Below are 26,056 nucleotides of genomic sequence, written 5' to 3'. Positions count from 1 at the left end.
ATTTTGTTCTAGGGTCAGTAAGATGCTTTTTCATGCTAAAGTGATATGTAGTTACAAAGTCTTCTTGACAGCTGCTCCTTTTTATTTATCAAAGAATCTTAAAAATGTAAAATGCATCATGGTTTCCAGATGCTTATTAGCCAGTTAGAATGTTTTCTGATGGATCATGTGACAGTAAAAACTTATGTAATAATTACTTTTGAAAGTTTGGCTTGGCCTTTACAAGAATAAATTACTTTGGAAATTATATTGAAACGAAAAATGTATTTTACATTGCAATAATATTACTTTTTTATTATTAGAAATAGGAATTTATTTAGAAGACACATAAAACTTAGAATTAGAATAATGTAAGAATTATGATTTTATTATAATATGTTCATATGTGTTTTACTAAATAATTGTAAGATAAAGGTTCTTTCAAATTTCGAACTTTGAACTTTCCCCCTGAAAAAAACAACTGGTCAGAATAAACAAGTATTTGTTGTGATTGAAAATGAGAGTTGTGAGAGTTGAATTATTAACCCTTCTGAAGTTAAAACATAGTGTTGACTAATTTATAAAATAACAATGTATTTGTTTGAGCAAAACTTAATTTTTGTTTGATTCTATAAATTTCTTGAGATATTTTTTCCTACCAAACTGAAAATTTCAAATGTCATTTTGGAGCCCTTTTTTGCATAAAATAACTATAAGGTCACATGTTTTCACACACACACACACACACACACACACACACACACACACACACACACGCACACACACACACACACACACACACACACACACACACACGATTCCATGCAAATGTCAACCTTGCCATGAAAAAAATTAAGTTCTCGCCAAAACAGCAAAGCCGTTTCTGCGTTTTTTTGTGTAGGCTTGTATTTTTACAGTGCTTTAAAAATACTCGTTTGTGAAAAACATATCAAAAAATATTTCACATGCGTGACATCCATAACGAAGCTTTTTCTTCATAAATGCAAAACTGTAAAATCAAATAAAATCAATCACGTTTGTTCTATAGTGGTCCAACTCTAATCCTTTTGATTAGCATAGTTTCTTTTGGGTTATGCAGATTAATTCACAGAATTTCTACATTTCTTGTAAATATAGCTAATTTATGTTAATATTAAATATTAGATGATACTTAAGCACATACAGGTACTAATGTAACACAATAATACACTTACAAAACCTTTTGGAGTTATATACATCAGGACTATATTCAAATAACTTGGTATTTACAAGTCATTACATGAACCACGGTATTTATATGATGCTACATGTCTAGAAACAGGAAATATTATGATGTTTAAAAAACATCTGTAATACTAAACAAAACTAAACTAGGGCACCGACTCCAGGCTTGTTAACTGTAAGTATTTAGCTTAGCATGTAAACAACCCGGCTTAAGCAAACGTGAGCACTTTATTTAGCTCCACGGTCGCCTGATTATCTGTGTCACGACCAAAATAACAGCCCGGTTCCCAGGCTCCCACGTGTGTTTAACAAAAACAAGCTACGAATACACTTTATTTACATTAATTTAGTTTATCTAGTTCGTTTTACGTAGAGCACATTAATATTGGTTTGGTTAATTTGGTAATGCATAGCTATTGCTTGTTTTAATCACTCCGATTTTACACTTATTCAAGTATAAGGTTGTAATTAAACGAAAATGTGCAGTCGTGTTGATCTCATTTAACTAGTTAAACTACCAGGTTGACTTTAAAGGCTTTTAGGCGCGCGAATGGCGAATTCTGCCAAGCGTAACCACCTCCATCATCTTTCTAGTTTTAAAAAGCTAACCGGGTTAGCTGCTGAGTTCAGAGCGGCTCAGCTAGTTCGGTGTCTCAATTAAGCCTGTTATAGAGGAAAGTTAACAAGCACACGAGATGCTAGTGTGCTAATGCTAAAATCAAACAAGACTGGAGTGAGACTAGCATGCTTAACGATTGAAATATACTGATGGCGTTTGATTTCCGCCACCGATGTAAACACGATACGACGGGAGTTGCTTTAAAAAGGTGATGTTTTACTAACCGGATTTTTCGTCAAGCTCTGGTTACTTCTGTGGCACAACAGCAAGCGCCATCTTGTCTACACACTTGTCGCGTGGAGTGTCCCTCCGTGACGTCACTCCGGAGAGGACATGCGAGTGAGTCCCTGACCGTTCAAAACAAAAGAGGCCCCGTTTAATAATACCACAAAATAAAGCTGCAGATTTAAGAAACAGATGCTGGGAGGAGAAACACGTGATTATTGTGAACCAGTTTTGTGTTTACGGGACAACAGCTCCGGAGCCACCGACCGCAACCCTTTCACAATCACCTTGAGTGGAAACAAAACTGCAGTGAAATGAACAATTATTCCATGTAAATGGTTATATTATTGTCAATATACCCGAATACAATAATGCATATTGCATTTCTAAATAATTTTGACTACAGTGTAGGCTCAAAGAAACAATATGAACAGCTATAACAAAGAAACCACTTGACATTAGTTTTTCTGCTTTCACATTATTTTTAATTCTATTAATATTCTACGTCTGATAACATTTCTTTCAATTTTTTTAAATAAAAAATGTCATTATAATCTCCTCAGAAAAGTACAGTTGATAACCGAAATAACAAAATAACAAATGCTTTTAAAGTTTAAATAAATGTGTATTGAATAATATAACAAATATTGAATAATGTAACAAATAAAACGGATTCAAATAATCAGATTGTTACAATTATATAATAACGAAAAGAAAGTGTATTTTTAATATTTAAATAAGTAATTCAAAATAAATTTAAACAAACCAAAAATGCAAATAATAATGAGAAATAATAGAGTTGATGCCTTTTGAGCTTTATGAAGGGGTCAACGGCGTAAAAAAACTAGATAAACTACTCTAACTGGAGAGTCGAAATTGTAACTGCGTATGAGCTGAATTTGGAGGGCAGCACAGCAGTCACAGAACATGGTTCTAGGATCAGATTTGTCACATCAAACAGGCAGAATCCAACGTAGACAGAAAACTGCAGCTGAACCCAGATCAGAGTTCCGTCACATCGATGAACGTCACAGATTAAGCTGAGCCGGTGACGTCATTTCCGATGCCGCGATGGCGGTGGATTTGACTCCGCGGTTCAGAAGGCTGAACAGTCAAACCTGTTTCAGAGAAAATAAGCAGCTGCCAGGTACAAACTAACGTTTATATGGTGCATGTTTTTGTCGACGACTTTTTTAGTCTTACGTTACCTATTTATTTACAACGCTCTGATAGCAAACTACGGTCAAATGAACCAAGATCCTTATCAGGCTATACAGCTACTTATTGTCCACTGTTTATGCTCTATTTGTGATGGGATTCTTTAACGTTGCACATAAAGCTATGTCGGATTTAAAACTAAGTTAGTATTAATCTTTGTAGATGTTATGGAAGCAAGTGGATTATTATTATTTCTGAATACAATTTACGGTCACCATAATGTCAAAGTGTTATCAAAAAGAATCCTTATAAATTTAGCATAAACGTATGAAAAAATTGTTAGAATTAGAAGTTAAAACTTACAAAAACTAGCCATATTCTTAATAGTAAAACGTAGACAAATATTGTAAATTGAAAATGTGTTTTTATGTTTGTATTATAAAGTAGATTATTAATAATTTTGCATATAGACAAATAACAGTTTTACGTCACTGTGACGGTTTTGCGTAGAGTCAAAGTGTTCTCAAGAGAATCTGTATAACTCAGCATAAACAACTAAAATAAGTCACAAATAATAGTTAAAAGTTACAAAAATTAGCCCAAACACGCAGACAAAATATTGTAAATTGAAAACGTGTTTTATGTTTGTATTAGTTTTGGTATCTGGCTAATAGATAAAATAGTGTAAGATTGTGAAAGTCTCAGACTTTTTAAAATTGTATTTAAATATTGTAGTAAAACTGAGTAAAAATATGCTTATTATTATCTTATTATTTTTATTTGTGAAATCTACAAGATGTAATAGTTATCTTTTTTATTTATTTACAAGTATTTTTCCTCATATAGTTTGTGTATTTTTATATTTATATAATTTCATAAAAAATAAAATGTGTATATGTAATCCAGTTACATTCCTAGAATCCAATAAATACTCATCTTGACATTTATTTATTTATTTAAATATGTAAATATGCCTGCCAAAAAGGTTGGTTTTCTAAACGATTGGTGCACTAAATTATGTTTTAGTGAGTGTCATTTAAATAACTGTAAAAATGTGAGATCTTCAATATTTTTTGCTCAGTAAAAATAATATTACATATGAAAAATCTGAAGTTGTGTAACACTTTCATTGCCTGGATGCTTAAAAAGTGTTTGTTTGTCTTTATTTCACCACGCAAGGTTTTAAAACCGCCAACATTTTCTGCTATACCATTCCTACGATATATGTAAGATTTTTATTTACGTTTTTTGTTTTGTTTTTTTAGGACAACAGTATCTCCAGCAGAATAGATATCCAAAGATGCAGTTTTAAATTCTAAGTAAATCTGTGTTTTTGAAACTAATGAAGACAGCAAAAGTGAATGATTCATTTGAATTATTTAGCCTGACATGTTTACTGTTCCAAAATATTACAAATGTTTCTCAAAATAAAAATGTGTTGTGTTGAAAGGGGAAAAAGGTTTTTGTTTTTTTACACAGACATTTAAAAAGAAAATATTTTAGAGGAGTAATCACAATACCGTAAAACCGTGATATTGTTATCCAAGGTTATCATACCTTGAATCTTACCAAGAATCTTATACCGGCCCATGCCTAACTGCATCTTTATATCCTGATATCTCTCAGGTTTCTCTGGGCCCTTCAGAGCCACTCAGCTATGGCAGAACATCATTGAGGCTCTGAGGACTCAAGTGGAGCTCCGTCCCCGAAGACAACATCTGCGCGTCCACCATGACTGCTTCACAGGCACTGATGCAGTCGACGTGGTTTTGAGCCACCTCATGCAGAACATCTACTTCTGCTCCAGCGAAGTGTCCCGTCTCAAAGCTGCCCGGCTCTGCCAGGCCCTTATGGAGTCTAGAGTGTTCGAACCCATTGGGATGAAGCTCTTCAGAAGAGAGAAAGAAATGAGCTTTGAGGACTCAAGCTGTAGCCTCTACCAGTTTCTCGATGGATCGGCCAGGAAGAGTTACAGTGGCTGTGAGAATCAGACTCCAGACAAACCGATGGGAAAGAGGAAGACCAGTTTGAGGTGAATGCGTTTTTTTTTTTGCATCGGCACATCTAAATGCTGAATTTCAAGGGATAGTATAGTTGAAGTCGAAATTATTAGCTCTCCTGTGAAATTTTTTCTCAATTCACCTTTATTTGTATAGCGCTTATACAATGTAGATTGTGTCAAAGCAGCTTCACATAAAAGGTCATAGTAAATTGGAACAGTATAGTTCAGTTTGTAGTGTTTAAGTTCAGTTCAGCTCAGTTCAGTGTGGTTTAATAATCGCTACTGAGAGTCCAAACACTGAAGAGCAAATCCAACGATGCGCAGCTCTAAAGATCCCGAACCATGCAAACCAGTGGCAACAGCGGAGAGGGAAAAAAAAAAAAAAAAAAAAAAAAACTTCACTAAATGGCGGAAGTGAAGAAAAAAAACCTTGAGAGAAACCAGGCTCAGTTGGGCATGATCATTTTAATTTCTCCGCTGGCCAAACGTCTTGTGCAGAGCTGCAGTCTCAGTGGTGGAGGCTGGAAGCTGGCCTCAGCGAAGACTCGTCTGTCTCTGGAGCGTCACAGGAATCAGTCTCATGTTCTCCACTCTTCCATAACCACCACAGTAGCTGTTCAGGATACGACCTGGTCCAGGATATGGAAACCTTGGGATCATCTCCTCGTTGGTCTTGGATCGAATCAGTGACTCTGCATAGTCTGAGGGCCTCGGGAAGAGTATCCCCAGGTGGAAATGGAGAATAAAGAAAATAATTAGCGTAGCTGCTGTTCATAGTGTATATAAACAAGATACAGAACCTGTGTGGAAGCCCCCTAAGTGGTGCACTAAGTGTATGCTTTACTGAACAGATAGGTCTTTAATCTAGTTTTGAATTGGGAGAGTGTGTCTGAGCCTCGGACGTTATCAGAGTTTACGAGTATTCCAGAGTTTAGGAGCTATAAATGAGAAGGCTCGACCTCCTTTACTCGACTTTGCTATTCTAGGTACTACCAGAAGCCCTAAGTTTTGAGACCTTAAAGAGCGAGTTGGATTGTAGCGAGACAGAAGATTGGTTAGATAAACAGGAGCTAGATTATTTAAAGCTTTATATGTAAGAAGCAATATTTTAAATTCAATACGAAACTTAACAGGCAGCCAGTGTAAGGAGGATAAAATTGGGGTGATGTGATCAAATTTTCTAGACCTGGTAAGAACTCTGGCAGCTGCATTTTGTACTTATTGAAGTTTGTTAATAAATTGAAGTTTGCAAACAGTGCATTACAGTAGTCCAGCCTAGAAGTCATAAAAGCATGGACTAGCTTTTCTGCATCTGAGATGGATAGCATACTTCGTAATTTAGCGATATTTCTCAGATGAAAGAAAGCAGTTGTGACATGGGATATGATTTTTAAAAGTTAAATTGCTGTCTAATATGACACCCAGATCTTTTATAGTACAGCTAACGTTAACTTTGTATCCCTCTAATTGTAGGTGGAGTTGTGAGATCTGCTGTGTACAGGATTTAGGCCCAATAAGTAATAATTCTGTTTTGTCTGAGTTTAAGAGAAGATAATTGTTGGTCATCCAGTCTTTAACATCTTTAATACACTCAGTTAGCTTGGACAGTTTAGACGTCTCGTCAGGTTTAGTTGAAATATATAATTGAGTATCATCTGCATAGCAGTGAAATCGGATCCCATGTCTTCTAATAATGTCTCCCAGGGATAGCATGTATATTGTAAACAGCAAAGGGCCTAAAACTGATCCTTGAGGCACCCCGTATTTTACTGTGTTGATTTGTGAAGGCTGTCCATTAATATTCACAAACTGGTAACGTTCAGCTAAGTATGACTTAAACCATTGTAGGGCCTGTCCCTGGACACCTGTAGACTTTAAGCGATTAATGAGGATACCATGGTCAATGGTGTCAATTGCCGCACTAAGATCGAGTAGAACTAATAGCGAGATGCACCCTTGGTCAGCAGCTAAGAGTAAATCGTTGGTTATTTTCACTAATGCAGTTTCTGTACTGTGATGAGCTCTGAAACACTTCAAAAACATTGTTTGTCTGCAGGAAGGAGCATAATTGAGCAGAAACAACTTTTTCTAGTATTTTAGATATATATGGAAGATTTGAAATAGGCCTATAATTAGCTAAGTTGCTGGGGTCCAGTTGTGGTTTCTTAATAATAGGTTTAATAACAGCTAACTTGTAAGGATTTGGAACATGGTCTAAAGATAAAGAAGAGTTGATAACGTTAAGAAGAGGTTCTCCTATAACAGGTAGCAATTCTTTCAGTAACTTTGTTGGAATTGGGTCCAATATACATGTAGCTGGTTTAGAGCTATTTATAATTTTGTCTAGCTCTTCCTGTTCTATGATTTTAAAGCACTGTAGGTTATTTAGATTCAGTGGCATGTTTACTGGAACTGAATTATAAGGCGGTGCAGAGAGTTTAATATCTCCTATTTTCTGTCTAAAGCCTTCTATTTTATCACTGAAAAAATTCATAAAGTCATCACTACTAATTTGCGGTGGAACGTTTTGTTCCAAAGATGACCGATTATTTGTTAATTTAGCGATGGTGTTTAATAATAATCTAGGATTGTTATGATTATTTTCTATCAGTTTGCGGTGGTGCTTAGCCCTGGCAGATTTTAAAGCCCTCCTATTGCTGGACATACGGTCTTTGTACGCAATTCTAAAGACTTCTAAATTAGTTTTTTTCCATTTACGTTCCAGGGCACGGGTTGCTGTTTTGAGAGCGCGGGTATGACTATTATACCATGGTGTAGTTTTATTCTCTCTAGTCTTTTTTAGTTTGATGGGTGCCACAGTATTTAGAGTGCTAGTAAAAATGGCATCCATACTGTTGGTTACTACATCAAGGTCATTTGCGTTTGCATTCCAAAGTAGAGAAAGATCAGGTAAGTTATTTATAAATTCATCTTTGGTGGATGGAACAATAGTTCTACTAGGGCGATATATCGGAGCTGATCTGCTAATTTCAGGTAAACACAGCTTGTATAGTAAGAGGTAGTGGTCTGTAATATCATCACTTTGTGGTATAATGTCTACATCAATGACCTCAATTCCATAAGACAGAATTAGATCTAGTGTATGCTTTAGGCGATGGGTTGGACCAATAACATTTTGCTTTATCCCTAGTGAATGTAGTAAGTCCATAAACGCGAGCCCTAATGTGTCGTTAGCGTCATCTATGTGGATGTTAAAGTCTCCTACAATTAGTATTTTATCAGTTTTAACTAGTAAGTCAGAGATAAAGTCAGAAAACTCTTTTAGAAAATTGACATAGGGTCCTGGGGGTCTATATATGGTGATTAGAGCGTGAGATAACATAGGTTTTTGCATAGTGTTTGGAAGGACAACATTAAGCGCTAATACTTCAAAGGAGCTAAACATAAGTCCGTTTCTCTGATTAACATTAAGAATATCACTAAAGATTGACGCAACTCCACCACCACGACCAGTTTGAAGAGCCTCATGTTTATATAAGAATCCTGGAGGAGTTGCTTCATTTAAACTAATATAGTCATTTTGTTTCAGCCAGGTTTCAGTGAGACAGAGTGCATTAAGATTGTTATCTGTTTTTATTTCATTTATGATGAGTGCTTTAGGTGCTAGTGACCTGATGTTTAGGAGACCAAGCTTCATGAAATTTGTATTTTCACTTTTTAGTGGTTTTTCTGGTTTTAATTCTTAATAGATTATTTTTGGAGCACACAGTACGTTTGTTTCTTGATCTAATAATGCGAGGAACAGACACAGTCTCTATGGGGTTAGCTAGGTATGCATTACTGTTATTTATGTGGGACGAATAGGAGTCTGTATGGCTAAATTGTGAATTTTTACTTACTAGTCAGATAGAGCGAAGTATTCTGGAGATGTTGTCCGACAGGAGTTCAGCTCCAGCTCGACTGGGGTGCAGCCCGTCAGCGCGGAAAAGCCTAGGACTCTCCCAGAAAAGAACCTTTCATTTCCTCGGCGGTAGGTAGGAAGCGGTCCAGAAACGATGATGTGCGTGGCGGGCAAGGTGCGTCGAACCGTCTCGATCAGGCTCCTGAAGTCCTTCTTCAGGATCTCCGTCTGCCGGAGCCCGGTGTCGTTCGTCCCCACGTGGAGGACGACGGCACTGAGGCTCTCGGCAGCGCTCAGGATAGTAGGTATCTGTGCAGAAATATTCTTAACTCGGGCACCAGGGAAGCAGAAAGTGTGTACTTTGTTACCTTTGGAGGAAGCGGAGCGGACGTGGCGCACGATTGAGTCGCCAATGATGGCCACATCGCGACCAGTCTCGCGGAGAGGGACGAAGCGGTTCTCCGTGGGGATCTCGAACACCGGAGGAGGAGACGTTCTGCCCCGGGACCCGGTAAGCACCTTACGCGGCTGCACCCAGGGGGCGTGGTAGCCGGGTGTCGGCGTGAACGACGCCTGGGAGAGCCGCGCCCTCGGTGCGCTGGGCCTGGACAGAAAGACGCGGGGTTGAGGAAGAAGGAAAAATGTTATTGTATTGAACACTTACCTCAGACGAGCGAGTACGGGTTAAGGGATAAGCCCTGAGCCCTGCTCGCTTCGTCTCAAGGGAGCGAATCTGGGACTCCACTGCTTCCAGCTCCTCCATCGATACTTCTCCTGCACTCAAGGACAGACACGCAAGCGACATTGTACAAGGTGAAGAGCAAAGCCAGTAAGTGAAAAAATAAGTGAATGAAAGATGTCGGTAGCTTTAGCTGACCAGCGGTGCTAGCAGGCTAAAGCTACAAACACCAGGCGGATGCTCGAGAGACAGAACGTTTAAAAGTAGATTTGTTTGTGTGAGTGTGTTAAGGGATTGTTCACCCCAAGTAGGAGAGATAAATATTTAGTGAATGAGGTATTTTATGATAAAAATGTAAATTGCTAATCTAAACTCCAAACAAACGCAGAGTTATTTTCATTCTTTAAAAAATATTACCCAAGTTTTGTTTAATGGAGAGAAGATTTTTTTTTCAGCACATTTTTAATCATAGTAGTTTTAATAATTATTTATATATTTATTTTTTGTCTTTGCTATCATGACAGTGACTACATTTACATGGACATCAGTAATCAAATTATTTGCCTCAATCTGAATAAGACAATATTATGATTAAGGTGTTTACATGAGTTGCCTTTTGAATGTTCCTTTCATGATCGCGTTTTACATGTTATAGCACATCATTCAAGTAACGTCATTGTGTCATCGCGCTATCCACATTTCATCTGGAGTTTCATGTAATTTTAGGTGTTTTGTTTTTAATTTGTCGACTTTAACTGCAGTTTGGCACTTTCACTTTCATTCAAGAGCTTTTTATGCATGCCTCCATGACAAAGGAGATATTGGATGCGAGTATGAACTGCTGAAAAAGCTGTTTTAATGGAATTTGGTACCGCATGCCGTATGGGGGAAAAATCTCTGCATTTCACCATGCCAGTGTCTGTGGTCCTTCACTAACTCGGTAATTGCAGAGAATGGTGTCAAACAGCCATGTGTGTATAGACTATCCTACTGCAAAATGTGGCGAAAATCCTACACGAGAGTAATAGTTTGATTAAGGCGTTTACATTTCTGTGCTGCACTTCAATAATGCGACAAAAATCAGCATATGTCTTAATCCGATTTCTGTTTAGTTCGATTATGATTAAAAAGAGCTGTTTACATGGTAGACTCTTAATCAGTATTGTCTTAATCATGTTAAAATCAGATTATTGGTGTCCGTTTAAACGTACTCAGTGATACACGATATTTTCTGCTTTGTCAGCAATATAGTATTCAGCTTAAAGTGCAATTTAAAGAATGAAATAGGTTATTATGTTAACAAGGCAAGTAAGGATAATTAGGCAACTTATTGGTCCACAGTGGTTTGTTCTATAGACAATTGAAAAACAAATATTCTTAAGGGGACTAATAGTGTTGACCTCAAAATTGTTTTCATAAAACTTAAAACTGCTTTTATTCCAGCCAAACTAAAGTAAATAAGACTTTGGCCAAAAGAAAATATTATTATTATTATTATTATTATTATTATTATTATTATTATTATTATTATTATTATTATTATTATTATTATTATTATTATTATTATTAAAATAATATTTTAGGAAATACTATGAATATTTCATTGGTTTGTTAAATATCACTTAGGAAATATTTGAAAACGAACAAAAATTTTCCAGTATTCCTTTTTAGGATGAAATGTCTCGGTAAAGTTGTTTGCGATTTGTTTCTAGGTTTAGAGAAATGCAGACCATCTCCAATCCTTTAGTTCTTGGATCATCAGATAGGAGAGTGGAGAGACTACTAAAGAATATAAACCTACACCCATCTATTCCCTCTGATCTACATCGTGCAGCAGTTTCCAACAGTTTCCTGTCAAAAAAAGGTAAAAATAGTCAACATTTTGAACATGATTTATACCTTTTGTTGGATTTAACTTTCAAACAAATAAATAACTTTCACTTCTGACAACTGTTAAAATATAAATTTCTCTTTATGGTGATGGATTAAATATGTACAATGTAAATAAGTATAGCCAGATCTTATTTAATCCCTTTATGTAACCTTTAGAAAAATGTGTGAAATTGGAGGAACTTAATTTGGTTTTGTTGGGACACTCTGGAATCAAAGGGAATGTGGAAGCACGCTCTGTTGCTAAAGCAGCACTATTGACAAACCTCCAAATTTGTCCAGTACCTCATTCGGTCTAAAACCAACAATTTGTTCAAACATTAAAATACAAATAGTGAAGAGAATCTACATCCAAAAAAAAAAAAACTAACTTCATGAAATTAGCCTTGGTCAAAGACTTTTAATACTATAAATTCTCCATCAGGTGGGATCAGATTGTTTTACCCATTGTCGAATAGGTCACTCCAGGATGACGCACAGGTTTTTAATACTTTTGAAATGATCCTCCCGCATTTATTTTTTGATTTTTAACACTATTGTTAATCCAAATAACATGAGGTTTTAGAAGAAATAATTTAAAAACCTTAATATAATCTATGTTTGCAGAATACTTTTTTTCTCCATGAAAATGACCATAAAAGCTGACATAACGTTAAACACAAAGAAATAAAGAAACATATAGCCTTTAGTTTACATTACAGAGCAAAAACTATGAGTGTGGGTCTAATAGGCATAGTCTGTTAAGGTTTAATTTGGTCTATCATGACAACTAAATAATGTTTAATGTCTGAGATAATATAATATATAGGTATAACTAGTACTGTGGGCTCTGTTAGGGTCTGATTGGGTCTTTGGTGGTGACATTAACATGGTTCTGAAAACCACTAGTTTTATTTTGAAAATAGAAATGACCAGACATTGTATACAAGATGCTGAATTGGTCACATAAGACTTATTCATGTACAGTATATTTATTGATGGGGAAGTTATGAGTCTTAAGAAAGGAATGTCTGGACGACTCTATTCTGATTGGTCAGTCGCGACATTCTAAGGTATGTTATTCTGAGATAACAACTTGCTGAATGGGGGGTCAATAATTATATTTGATAAAAAAAAAAAATGCACAAATGCACAAGACATGATGCTGACAAATAAGTAGATAACAGTCCAGAATAATGCACAAACACTCTTTTGTGTACAGCACTCACAGTTTCTCCTCTTTTTGTGTTCGTCTCAGTGGTGTGTGATGTTTGGAGGCAGCAGACGTTACTTCAGTTGCTACAGGTGGTTGAGATCTCAATGCTGGACTGTATTCTCACCTCACCTGCCAAACCAGAACCCCTGCGCTCATCTCTGCGCAACCACTGTGACTTGGTCATCTCCAACACCTGTGTGGATCATGAGGTCTCAGAGAGTCTCAACTTGCCTGAGTCAGTGCACAATACGCAATACAGACATATTGCACATTCATGAGCTCTCCTTGGGTTCACATGTCTCATTTTTAGGTTTCTGATGATATTAGATTTTCTTGTTGCGGTTAATTCCTAAAGCTTTTAGAATGATTTACGGTACTATCACGATATTGACCTAAGCTACAAAAAGGTTATATTTACAGGTATAATAACCAAAAATATTTAATTTTATACACATGTTCAGAGTAAATAAATGTTTTAAACTAATTAAATTGCAGAAGGATGCTAAAGCAGGGGTCCCCGGATCGAGAATGATCCGGCCCACAAAATCGGAAAATTACTTTATATGAGATTCCATGTTATTGTAAGTTAAAACCAAGATACATACTGTATCTGTCACAGACTGTACACTGGAAGCGCAGTTCGTTTTCTACGAGGATATGAACCAGGTACAAACAGTGGCACCACATTCGGCATCTGTTTGCATTGCTTAGCAATGTATTTACAATGTGGCGGGTGCGGTGCCCATCATTATTAAGATTTAGTTACAGTATGAGTGGAAAACATCTCTCTGTATTATGGCGAGTTGTATTAGTTTGTTTTCGATTGTAGTGGTATGCATTTGTGATATAGATGTATTTTCATCTACATAGTTGACAACATTTACCAACCAAAATACCATCCTAAAGAATATGATTAATGTCAACACTGGCCCGTGCTACGAATAAAGGTTGCAGACCCCTGTGCTTGAGTACAATAGGTAACACTTTATAATAAATTCTTATTAGTAAACATTTTATAAATTGTTTTTTTTTTTTTTAAATCAACAGTGTGGAAAAAGCCATATTATAGTTATGTTAAATTGAACTTTAAAAATAGAACTGAATTGTATTAGTTATTAGTTCTCATTTAATAAGACTATTAAGATTTTAATGAGTTATTAATAGGTCCACATATAATCCGCAGATTTTTAGCCCATCGAGTTTTTACTTGTGTAATTATGTGTAAATGTATATTTACGTGGTTTTTAAATTGATTTTTTAGTAATATTATTGAGTAATATGAAAATGTTAATTTGATTTATTTACAGTACAGTTTGTAAAGTAATATTTTCTGTCTTTTAGTAGATATATTATATGAGGGACTTGTTTTGTTTACCAAAGAAGTGGGTCTAATTGGATTTGCATTGTAAATATTCAATAAAAGGTATTATTTTTTTATTTTATATATTAAGTTTTTAGTTACAATGTTCCCAAAATCACTCTTCATATTTTCAAAATTCTGTGCAGACAAAGCAAAAAATGTCTGCAGATTCTGTCCGGCCCTATTACAATAATGATTTTAACAAAAAGAACCTTACTCTTCAGAGCTTATAAATTGTCCCACTTCTTACAGAAAAGAAAACCCATGAATCTAGTTGCAAATGATTCATTGTCCGGAGGTAATATACAGTTCTCAAAGTCAATATAAATTAACAAAGGGAAAATAAGGAGTGAAGTAATTGTAGTCGGTAAACACAGAAGTCAAACAGAGAAACAAAAATCAAACCAGAATCCAGAGACAGGTCCACGCCAGTCCTAAACAAGAGACAGAGTATGTGAACAACCAAACGAACTGACACCGCCCAGATATAGTCTCAATAACGAGCCACAGCTGGCCGGCTAATCAGAACAGCTGATGATGCCAAACACGAGACCATAACAGCACAGACACAATAACACGTGCACGAGGGAACCAAAACAACCAATCAAGCGAGCGCACAAACCCACAACCGTGACAATAAACAGTTACAGATTTTTCAAATTTGTAGGCCAAATTAAAGTGAAAGTGTTCATCGATATCAATATTGCGCATGTTTATTATCACGATATGTTCAATTATTGAATATCGGCTTATGTTGAATCATTTCTCTCTTTAAAGGTTGGATTCTTGGCTGATGGCAGCAGTGGATTGTCTTGAGCTGTTCCCAGATCAGTTAATCGTGTCTGCCAGTGAGCAGCTCATGCAGAAGAATAAAACAGTTGGGGAGGAGATGTTCGGAATGCAGAAGAAACTGCTGTTTGACACCATCGCCAAATATTACAACAGCCCTGAAAGACCTCCGCTGCTGTCAGGACGTTACATTGACATCCACACTGGAATCATACAACTTTTGGGTAAGTATAAAAAAACAAGTGGGAAATTTAAGGTGTTTGTAGTGATTTCTTTCTAATCTGTGGTGGACATATGTAAGTTTTTTTAAGATCCCGTGAAGTGCTTTGAAATATGAGTTTTTTATTAGATATTTGACATAATCTCAACCGAAACACGTAGAGAGGGTGGGACATAATTGCTCCTCCCCTTTTTAAAAGACAGCCAATAGTGTTTTGTTTTATCACAGTTCTGACAGTGAGAGTGGATCAAATTAAAAGCAAATGAGAAGCATCTTGAAGTGGGTGGGGCATGTCAGTTACTAAAGAGCATTTGATTGGCTATGATTTAATGAGAAACTAAAGTATGAGGTAGCGTGAATAAAGCTGCGGTCACACTGGGCTTTTCCTCCCATAGACTTCCATTCATACGCACACGAATGCGTCAGACTGGAAACTCAAGGTCATGCGTCAAGTTTCGCATGTTGCTGCAGTGCAAAGTTCAAGCTCAGACCTGTGAAATCGCATCACTTGACTGCGTGAGACCAATTGAGGATCAAAACAAGACCTCTCTGGACAAAAATTTAAAACATGGAGCAATTGCTCGCTTTTTTAATGTCTAATCATCCTGTTTAACCCCGCCACTTTTCGCAGCACGGCATGACAGAATTTCGCACACACAAAGCCCAGTGTGACCGTAGCTTCCAACCGTTGATCCATTTAAAGCTCCGGTTCCATTCATACGCACGCGAATGGGTCTGACCGGAAACGCAGGGTCATGTGTTAAGTTTCGCAGTTCGCTGCGGTGCAAAGTTCAAGCTTGGTGAACTCTGACCAGCGAAATCGCATCACTTGACTGCGTGAGACCAATCGAGGATCAAAACATGAACTCTCTGGACAGAAATTTAAAACATGGAGCAATCACTGGCTTTTTTAAATGTCTAATCATGTTGATAATCCCGCCCCTTTTCGCAGCGCCGTACGACAGAATTTCACACACACAAAGCCCAGTGTGACCGTAGCTTAAAGCTGCGGTCACACTGGGCTTTTCCCCCCATAGACTTCTATTCATACGCACGCGAATGTGTCAGACCAGAAACGCAGGGTCATGCGTTAAGTTTCGCAGCTCACTGCGGTGCAACGTTCAAGCTTGGTGAACTCTGACCGCGAAATCGCATCACTTGACTGCGTGAGACCAATTAAGGATTAAGACACGACCTCTCTGGACAGAAATTTTAAATATTGAGCAATCGTTGGCTTTTTTAAATGTCTAATTATCTTGTTTAATCCCACCCTTTTCGCAGGGCCGTACGACAGAATTTCGCACACACAAAGCCCAGTGTGACCGTAGCTTCAAGCTGCGGTCACACTGGGCTTTGTGTGTGTGAAATTCTGTCATAGGGCGCTGCGAAAAGGGGCGGGATTAAACAAGATGTTTAGACATTAAAAAAGCGAGAAATTTGCTCCATGTTTTAAATTTCTATCCAGAGAGGTCATGGTTTGATCCTCGATGTCATTGTAAGAAAAGTATACCATCTTTATTATAAAACTGACTAACCAAATTAATTTTGTTGTAAAAAAATTGCATTTGTATTAGTTGTCTATTATTCCAATGTGGGGAAAAATTGTGCATATATATTAATGACCTTGATAGGAGCACTTGTTTGTGGAAGGCAACTGGAATTTTGTCTATATTATAATTTCACATCATAATAAAACTAAGACCACCAATATTTGATAAAACATAATGATCTCCGCTTTGAAGTGCATACTGCACATGAGCGTATTCTGGCATATAATTTGAAACGAAGGACATTCATTCCGTCTAATTAATTTCACCCATGATTTCCTTTGTCTTTTCGTGGAAATTGAGGTAAGGATGTCGTTTTTTAAAGCTAGAGCAGCCGGGAATGCTGCAATAACAGCGACGAGACGACTCTGCCATTCTATCTTACTCCGTTGCATTGGAACCGGATGTTGTGATACGCCGTTTCGCTTACCGGAACCAGGAAGTGTGAAAAAGGCCTATAGACAAATTACAAGCTTTACATGTTTATATCAGTTTTATATAATCTAAACATGAATTTTGTCACTGTTTTGGAGCACACTAGCTTATGGATATCCTAAAAAGTAACAATACTGATACTAACATCTAAAAATGTGATTTTAATTTCATGAGACCTCTAAGTACATATTTTAAGTGCCTTATCCAAGTATTTTTTTATTTTATGAAACCTTTATTACTACCTTGCAAAAAGAAATCATACATTTTATGTCACGACATTACATTAATGAAGCCGAGTAAAGAAGGGAGAAGTCATCATATGCTCATATATGAGTTAATGGTGGTTAATTTGTGAACAAGCTGAATTTTATCAGTGAACCTGTTCAATTGGTTCACTAATTGCACTGAATGAGAAATTTGTGAATTGGACCAACAACTCACTCATCAATTATCATTCAATTATCGATTCAGAGTGAGTTTCCAGCAAATGATTCATTGATTCAAATGATCTGTTTAGAGCAGGGGTGCTTAAACTTTTTCGTATGAAGGGCTAAAAACCAAATATCATTGAAAGCCTTGGTCTGAAGTTAAATATACCAAACTTTATTACATTAAAGTTGCCATGGGTAATATCCTAATTTCATAATATCTCAAAATAAATAGAAAACATTACTTTAAATTGTATTATCTAATGCAGTATAACTTTTAAAATGATAATGTATAGCAATAAAAAACACAATCACATACCACAGTGGAGTTCAGTGCTGAAAACACTAGTCAAGCAGAAGCTCTCCTTGATTTTTTTTTTTATTTGCTCACCAAATTCTCTGCATTGTCGTGTGACAGTATGTACATTTAAACAAAATCAGATTAATTTACACCATTTAATTAAAACATTTCATTTTAGTTTGCTTTTAACAATAAAACAAACAATCAAAGGGTTACATTAAATTTAAATTGACAAATCTCAAAACCATCTCCATCATACTCCCTCTCTTCTCAGATAGGATGGCACGCCAAATTAAAGGTTACCATGGGCCAACTTTGGCCCGCGGGCCCTAGTTTGGGCATCTCTGGTTTAGAATCTGTCTCCACTAAACAACTCACTGCTTCAAATAATCCAATCAGAATATGCCACGTTCACAATAGAATTTGTGCTTGCGAAATTCTGTTGTATGGTGCTGCAAAAAGGGGCAGGATTAAACAAGATGATTAGACATTACAAAAAGCAAGCGATTGGTCCATATTTTAAGTTTCTGTACAGAGACGTCATGTTCTAAACTTTCCAACGTAGCGAATTGCAAAACTTGCTGCACGACCTTGCTTTTCCGGTCTGTTGCATTCACATGTGCATGAATGAAAGTCTGTGGGGATTAAACTCTAGTGTGTCACCGCGGCTTTAGTCTTTAGTAAACAACTTACTGATTCAAGTGATCCATTCAGAGTGAGTTTCCAGCAAATGATTCACTGATTCAAACGATTCATTCAGTGTGAAACTATTTAACAATTTACCAATTTTACAAACTGATTTGAATGTGGATCAGCATGTGAATGTGGTTTTACTTGTTTTTGCTTGACTTCTCATGAATTATCAGTGTGGTTATTAGAGTGTGGCATCTTGCAAAATAGCAAAATCAGTAGTTAATCATACTTTTATTACTTGAGTAAATAAAAAGTCAAATACTTTTGAAATTTGACTCAAGTAATGTTGAAAAAGGAAAGTTTACACTTCTACTGGAGTAATATTTTAATAGACCATTTTCACATTTCCAGGTTTCTCAGTAGCGGAAGGCATCATGTTTGGGTAAACTTAGAGTACAGTGAATGGGAGAATACAACAAATTATTTTTTTACAACCCTATTTGCTGAAATAATAAAAGAAAAAGCAAGAGGAGAGAGTAACGTCAAATATACTCTCAGCCCGATAGACGCTGCATTAGAATCACCTCTCATAAACGCTAATTAGTTTTTTGGAATTTGACGCAAAGATGATATAATACATTCATAAATGCATATAAATGTTCATAAGTTTTATAAAAAAATCTAAATATTAAAGACTTTCAAGCATTTAAGATTATGATGACCATTAAACACGTCATAACAGTCTTGTGAAAAGTCTGTTATGGGTCCATAGGGTGTCTGCACTTTTACTCATGTGCCTGATTGTTTCTGATTGTTTCTGAGTTTCTTCCTATTTGTGTGTTCTTCTTTAGATTGTGGAAGAGGTGAAGATGCCCTGAGAGCAGCTCAGCTCTGTCTGCAGCTCTTGGAGTCGACAAGCAGAGACGAGTTACGCAGACTGTTGGGTTTTATGGCAGCTGCTGCAAATAATGAAGCTTTCAAACTGCACAAGCAGGTGAGCTAGAGTTTGTTGTCTTTAAAAAATTCTATATAAACACAAATTGTACACACATACCGAATGGATCTGTGTGATCTGCTTTATAGATAAATGTAGTTCTTTGAATTTATAATAATTTCATTATTTTATACATTTACACTTTTGATATCTGTATGCAACTAGAGATGGGGAGTTGACTCCAAAAGTGTTGATTCCTCGTCTCTCAATGGACCTAGTACTGGAATCGCCTCCAGGACAGGAATCGACTCCAAGTCGAGTCTATTTTTTTAAACCCTCCTGAATAAAGCAGTTACATTCTACAGTTATAATGCTCATTCTTGTGCAAGATGAACACCGAAGGCGCTCGCTTTGAATGAGTGTTCACACGTTTTACGCTTTTGCTTTTGAATTTCGCGACCACGAACACTAATCACAATGACAAAAGTAACCAAGATTTATTTATTGACACAAAATCTGTGGTCGTGGTTTTGTTTTGGTCCCAAATGCACTTATTTTCACCTCTAATATTCATTCTTCTTGTTTATTTTCTAGATAACTACAAAAAATTATATCAAAAGAAATTCGTTTCAAAAAGAAGATTTTTAAATAAAAATAGCCAAGGTTGTGATCAAAAACAGGTCTGACTTTCTTCCGGCGTATGAAGTCCCATTAACATAACCTTATCGAATCATGAACAAATTGCACAAAACAAACAGTGATATTTTAAATTACAGTAATAGGCTATTTAAAAGTACACTTTAAAAAAATACATTTACAAGAGAGAGGAGTATGATATTTTTTGAGCCACAGTCTATCATGCTGCTTTTATTTTTTATTTTAGGTTTGTTAATGCATAAATTATTTAAGTTAAACATTTCGTGTAGGTAGTTTAATATTTAACTGGTCATTAAATAAAATAAAAAATCTAGCTATTTTGTTTATAGATGGGTTAAGCGAATGAACAACGGCAGATTTGGGGTGTGGTGCCTTGTGTAACCGTCCGCTACTCCAGATTATTTTGTTCACTCGGTAGACCTAGTATTCAAGTATCAAACATTTATATTAAGAATATATTTAGACTATTTTATGATTTTTTTTTTTTTTAAAAGGCCAAATTGTTTTGTTTTTTTGTTTGTTTATAAACTGCTACACATCTTTTCATTAAACATTTCGATAATAAATTCATGCTTTAACTTTCTGTCTCCACAATTGCAATGTAATTTGCTAAATTATCTAAACTAGACAATTAAAATATGCTGTTAAAAAGTGTGGACTGATAACTATTTTATTTTGACTTTAGATTATTTAAGCTGCTGGTTATGTCTGACCAGAGGAGAACTACACAATGTAAAGCTGGAATTGACGCAGTAGCATTGTGTAAAGCAAGATATGATACATGTTTAATCCTTGTGCTATTTTATGTGAATGTAAATGGAGTTGATTTCGGAGTCGGATTCCACCAACTCCAAAATTAGGGGTCGAGAATCGAAGTTGACGCCAAAAAAACCCGCAACCGAACACCCCTATATGCAACATATAAGTGAATTATTGGAATTGGTTCTTTAATAATATTATGTGCTTTCTTTTTTTTAAATGCTCCCCAAAAAAATTCTTAACACATACAAAAAGTATTTATTTTGGTACATAAGTATAATAATAATTATTTTATACAAATCATTCAAGTATGCTATGCTCACTAAGATTGCATTTACTTCAAATCAAAATATGTCACATATAGTAATATTGTGAAACATTGTTTCATTTTAATGTTTTCAGCATCGTTACTTCAGTATTCACTGTCACATAAACACAATAAATTGCATATTATAATTTGTTATAAACATTCATTATTAATTTTTTATTTTTGCGTCTTACAATTTTTTTGTAAACTACAATGCATTTCTTTGACTAGAAAGATGCAAAAAGCAGCATTTATTTAAAATGTAGAATAATTTGTCAGTTTGAGCTATTTAATGCATCTTTCGCTAAATAAATTTCTAGTAACTGGAATAATCTAATTCACAGGCTCATTTTCATTTAAATATATAAATCTTGTCCAGTTTTCAGTTTAAACATGTTTAAATGTTAAAAGTATTAATTCATTGCATAATACCGCTGTGTTTATCATGAACCAGACTGAAAACCGGGCTTTGGTTAGCAAGACGTTTGTGAAAGCTGTGATCCAGAGTAAAGAAATGACTCGTGGCCAGTGTGAGCAACTACTGCTGTTTCTCACGGATAATCTCACACAGCTCTTTAAGGTATAAACAACCCTTTTCAGTATTACATTACCTCTCAGAATACTGTAAATATCACAGAATATTTAATCTTTTTTCTTTTACATATCCAGACACCGTTAACGTTGATAGATGCTGTGAGGAAAACACTACAAACTCTGCAGCAAGGAACGGATCTAGATAAAGTAGCACGTAAGTTTAATTTTTTTCTTATACATTTCATTTGTAAGAGAACCATACATGAAATATAGATTAAACTGAAACAATGCTTGTTGTAGTCGAAGATAATTTGCAGCACTTGTCCCTAGGAGGGCTTTTATGATTTACAAAAAGTAAAAACTATGGTAAAAAAGTAAAGATTTATTTATATAGCACCTTTTTAATAGACAATAAATCACAAGTGCTTTACAGTAAAAGAAAACTAATCAAAACAAGGTTAACAGAATGTAAAAACAAAAAATTAAAAGTGCTACACAATTGTTTATATACAAATACACTTAACTGTCAAATAACTGATTTGACACGTTCTTATTTGATTTACCATGTCCATTTTTTTCCCTCTCGCAGTGTTTACATTCTGCCAGCAGGTGTCGCACCAGCAGTATGAGGATAACAAAGACAAGGCCACTGTTGACAGTTTAAAGCAGTTAATTCACCATATCGCGCAGAGTGACCGTCTCTCCGCCAAACAGAAGAGACGACTGGCCAAACAGTTCCACAAACATCATCCAGGCATTTTCCTCCAACACTTCTATGCTACATTCTAGAAACACCTGCATAGATTGGTAGCTTTTGATTTATCTGGGTTGTTTTTTGGGGTGGGGGGAGGGGTTATTAGGTGAGGTCTTTGGTCAATAATTATAAATTATTACTTATAAATTTGCAGGGTTATGGCAAGCCGTTTTACATTAAATTTATGAAATGCACTAATATAAAGTGGAGGAACTATGATGTCATCTTGTAGGCCAAGTGGCTGCTAGCATAACACTGGTTCCCTCAATAAAACCTTTATAGGATTTTCCCATATACTTTTCAAAGATTGCAAATAGTAAGCTCTGTGTTCAGACACAGTTCCCTACACTTACATGTTTTGTCCAACCGGATAATCCTCCCATGATAATACAACGCAAGAAACGCAAGAACTAAAAAAGCTAACATTAGGCTATAATCGGACTACAGTGCCTTCGGGGCACTCATCTGTGACCACCCTGCTACAGACAACTAAAACATCTGTATATAGACCTACATGCCTTTTGGATAGTTTTTTTACGTGGGAAATACATTTGTTTTGCTTCACGGTTGTTGTAAAAGTTTTAAAACGTGCTGTATGTGTTATAAATGTGTCTACATAGTATTATCATAAGATGTATTTAAATAAGTGTATCGCACACTTGTACACAGCTCACTTACCTTAGCAATAGACGACAGAAATGAAGTGTGAGGGACAGGTCTATCAAATGCCTGCAAGTCCCATCATGGACAGAGAAAACATTCAGTATTATTTTTTGTCACGAAGTACAGCGAAAAGCAGCCCATACAGTCACATATGCTATAAATTTTGAGTGTAAATATTGCAGTTATGACATAGAGTTAAATGTGTTGATGAAGGAAAAAAAAGACGAAAAATTTGTTGATCCCGTTAATATTTATGAATTTTTACAAATTTATTCACACATTTGCATTACTGAGAGCAGGAAAGAGACAGGCTGCACTGGTAAGCAGTATCTTCGTTAAATCTTTACTAAATACTACAAACTATAAAATACTATTTGTGAAAACAGGCAAATGTCTGAAATGTCCAACGCAAGCCAGTTCAGCTTGATGACGTATAATGTTTCCGACAACACCTGTAGTCCCATTTATCCTCTTTAAAAAGACGATTTAAAAAATCAAGAATAGAATGTAACTGATGTGTTTTATTTTGTAGAATAAAACATGAAAGTATCTTGAGTTTGTGGTAGCCACGAACCTTATTTAAGCAATTTAATCGAAATCCCATTGAACAAAACCCATTGACTTTGGGACGAGGGAACCGGAACTACTAAAATGCTAACTCACTTAAGGGTTTTTGTATGCAAATTGACGTCATAGTTTCTCCATTCTTAATTCTTTCCATGTTACTAGTACTTATTAATTACTTGATGCTATTTCCCTTTTAAAACAGGGTGTCCGTGTGGTCTTAAAAAGTTTTTAAATGTTTTCCATTTCAAAAACAAAATGTTTGGCCTGAACTTCTAAATACATTATTTATAAATACTACTATATATATAATATTTATTTAATGTAGTAGTATTTAAAAAACGAGTATTAGTATCCAGTAAGAAGAAGTACTACTATCCAATTAATAGATAGTAATTATTAGCTAATAATAATTACTTAATTTAAAATGTAAAAGTATTTACTCCTTTTTAAAATGCTACTAATACCCAAAGAATAAGCAGTAGTATCTAATATAATTAGTTGTACTACAGTATTATACAATATATATACTAAGTATTAGTATATATTAAATATTAAAACAGCTTGCCATATTGGGTAAATGATTTTAAGGAATAGTAACGTTTTCTGAAAGCGTCTTTCCAAACAATCCAGGTGTTTTATGATAACAATGACTTAAGGTTTGGATGTATAAAAAGTGGATATAATTGTGTTTAACTTCTGATTGGTTTGGCCAGAAAACAATTACTGTACACTACATTTCATCAGGTGAATGAATATGCTGCTTTCAATAACTTAGATCCAGAATAATGTCAATATAATATTACTTGAATTGTGTGATATTCTCAGGTTTTTAAAAGTTTAGAATTAGTATTAGTGCACTTGAACATAAGAAATAGATACTTTAAATGTATTATGCTTATTTTAATCACGTATTTACTTATTTTATTGACTATTGCATACTTCTGATTTTTAAATGGATTCGTAGCATAATAGGGTGTAGGCTTTAGGATTTTCTGACTGTGTAATAAGGCATTATTCCTAATTATTAGGTAAGACAAAGAGAAGGTTTAGTTGCAAAAATCATTTTAACTCTTATAACAACGATGCGTGAATGCACTGGATTAACTATGGTGTTATGTACTGTATCAATGGTATTTATTAAGTCATTGAGAAAAAAGGGAATTGGATTGCATTACTGGTACTTTGAACTCGGTTGACTAATTCTTGTAATAGATTTTGTTTAGATGCATTTTAATTTTAGGATGTTTAAAACTCATTAAATGCATTCAAAAAGATCCCACGTAGACTGTGTTTTGTGTTTGGTCAATTTTTGTGGTCTTTAAGTCTTGTTTGATTGTTTTTTTTAGTTTTGAGTAGAAGTTTCAAATGTTCAACATTATAAAAAAGCCAATTAAAATATTAGAAAAATAATTTTATTGTTTTCGAAATATGTTTGATAAAATTTGTTTAATAGTTTAAATAAACTGTTTTTAAAATCATTTATTTTTAATCAGTTTTGAATTTGTATTATTATTTTATTTTAGTCAGTGATACCAAATAACACTTATGGTATGTTTAATCATTTATATGTTTAAATGTTTTCTTTTGTTTCAAATTTAGTAATTGTAATACTTTTAATGGGGTTTTTACTTATATAAAGACACAAAATAAATGTAAAAAAAAATTTGATTTACAAAAATACACTAAAAACACATTGTTTTATTCTGTAAAGTACTGATGATATGTCAAATAAACAAAAAAATAATGTTGCAATTAGAGCAATTTCATAAAATAAAAAGGTGCCAAGTTTTCAGATATTTTACTTTAATTTTAAAACCAATGTTTTAACTTGATGGAATAATTAAGATTTTTGATCATGATAAATGAAAACATTTGACATTCTGACATTATTCTGAAATGTCATTTACTTAAAAAAAGCTGAAATTACAACATACTATATATATATATACATTTTACTCAAATAAATACCTATTATCAATTCAGAGAAACCGATCAGTGGTCTTAAGTGTTTATTTTTTTAGTTTTTAAACCTTTCTTATTTTTACAATTTTAGTTTAGCATTATGCAAAATGAATGTTAATGAAGGAATAATAATAATACGATTAACAATAATTTTATGAATATAAATATTATAATTATCATTCATTAATAAATAAAAGTGATATATGGCTTATAAATCATGAAAAAACTGATCAGTTTGAATAGTATAATCGTATGTGATTATAATTACATATTATTATTATTATTACTACTACTACCATTATTACTATTATTTAGATTAATATTATCATCATTATTATTATTATAGTTTTGTAGTCCCAACAAAAAGCAAATA

General features: G+C 34.8%; 2 protein-coding genes across 2 annotated transcripts in view; one reads left to right on the top strand and one right to left on the bottom strand.

The window, feature by feature from the left end:
* usp44 (ubiquitin specific peptidase 44) overlaps nt 1-2,138 on the bottom strand; it is a 14,928-nt gene extending 12,790 nt beyond the window's left edge. Inside the window, exon 1 of the mRNA XM_056455471.1 lies at nt 2,047-2,138. The gene's annotated coding sequence lies outside the window, so the exon portion shown is untranslated. The remainder of the gene's footprint in view (nt 1-2,046) is intronic.
* A 980-nt stretch (nt 2,139-3,118) lies between these two features.
* Nucleotides 3,119-22,577, top strand: depdc4 (DEP domain containing 4). Its single transcript, XM_056455473.1, has 9 exons — nt 3,119-3,194; nt 4,832-5,237; nt 11,461-11,612; nt 12,876-13,068; nt 14,971-15,206; nt 19,398-19,540; nt 21,658-21,783; nt 21,873-21,951; nt 22,327-22,577. The coding sequence occupies exons 1-9, from the start codon at nt 3,119-3,121 to the stop codon at nt 22,524-22,526; spliced, it is 1,611 nt and encodes a 536-aa protein (XP_056311448.1). The 3' UTR covers nt 22,527-22,577.
* Nucleotides 22,578-26,056: the final 3,479 nt, after the last annotated feature.

This window comes from Danio aesculapii, chromosome 4 (assembly GCF_903798145.1).
Source record: "Danio aesculapii chromosome 4, fDanAes4.1, whole genome shotgun sequence".
In the NCBI taxonomy this organism is placed as follows: Eukaryota; Metazoa; Chordata; class Actinopteri; order Cypriniformes; family Danionidae; genus Danio; species Danio aesculapii.
The sequence above is the reverse complement of the archived record's forward strand: the minus strand, read 5'-3'. Positions and strand labels throughout refer to the sequence as shown.

Coding starts and splice junctions, on each gene's coding strand:
- depdc4 (XM_056455473.1), top strand. CDS start 3,119: ATGGCGGTGGATTTGACTCCGCGGTTCAGAAGGCTGAACAGTCAAACC. Junction 3,195..4,831: donor AGAAAATAAGCAGCTGCCAG/GTACAAACTAAC, acceptor GATATCTCTCAG/GTTTCTCTGGGCCCTTCAGA. Junction 21,784..21,872: donor ATCTCACACAGCTCTTTAAG/GTATAAACAACC, acceptor TTACATATCCAG/ACACCGTTAACGTTGATAGA.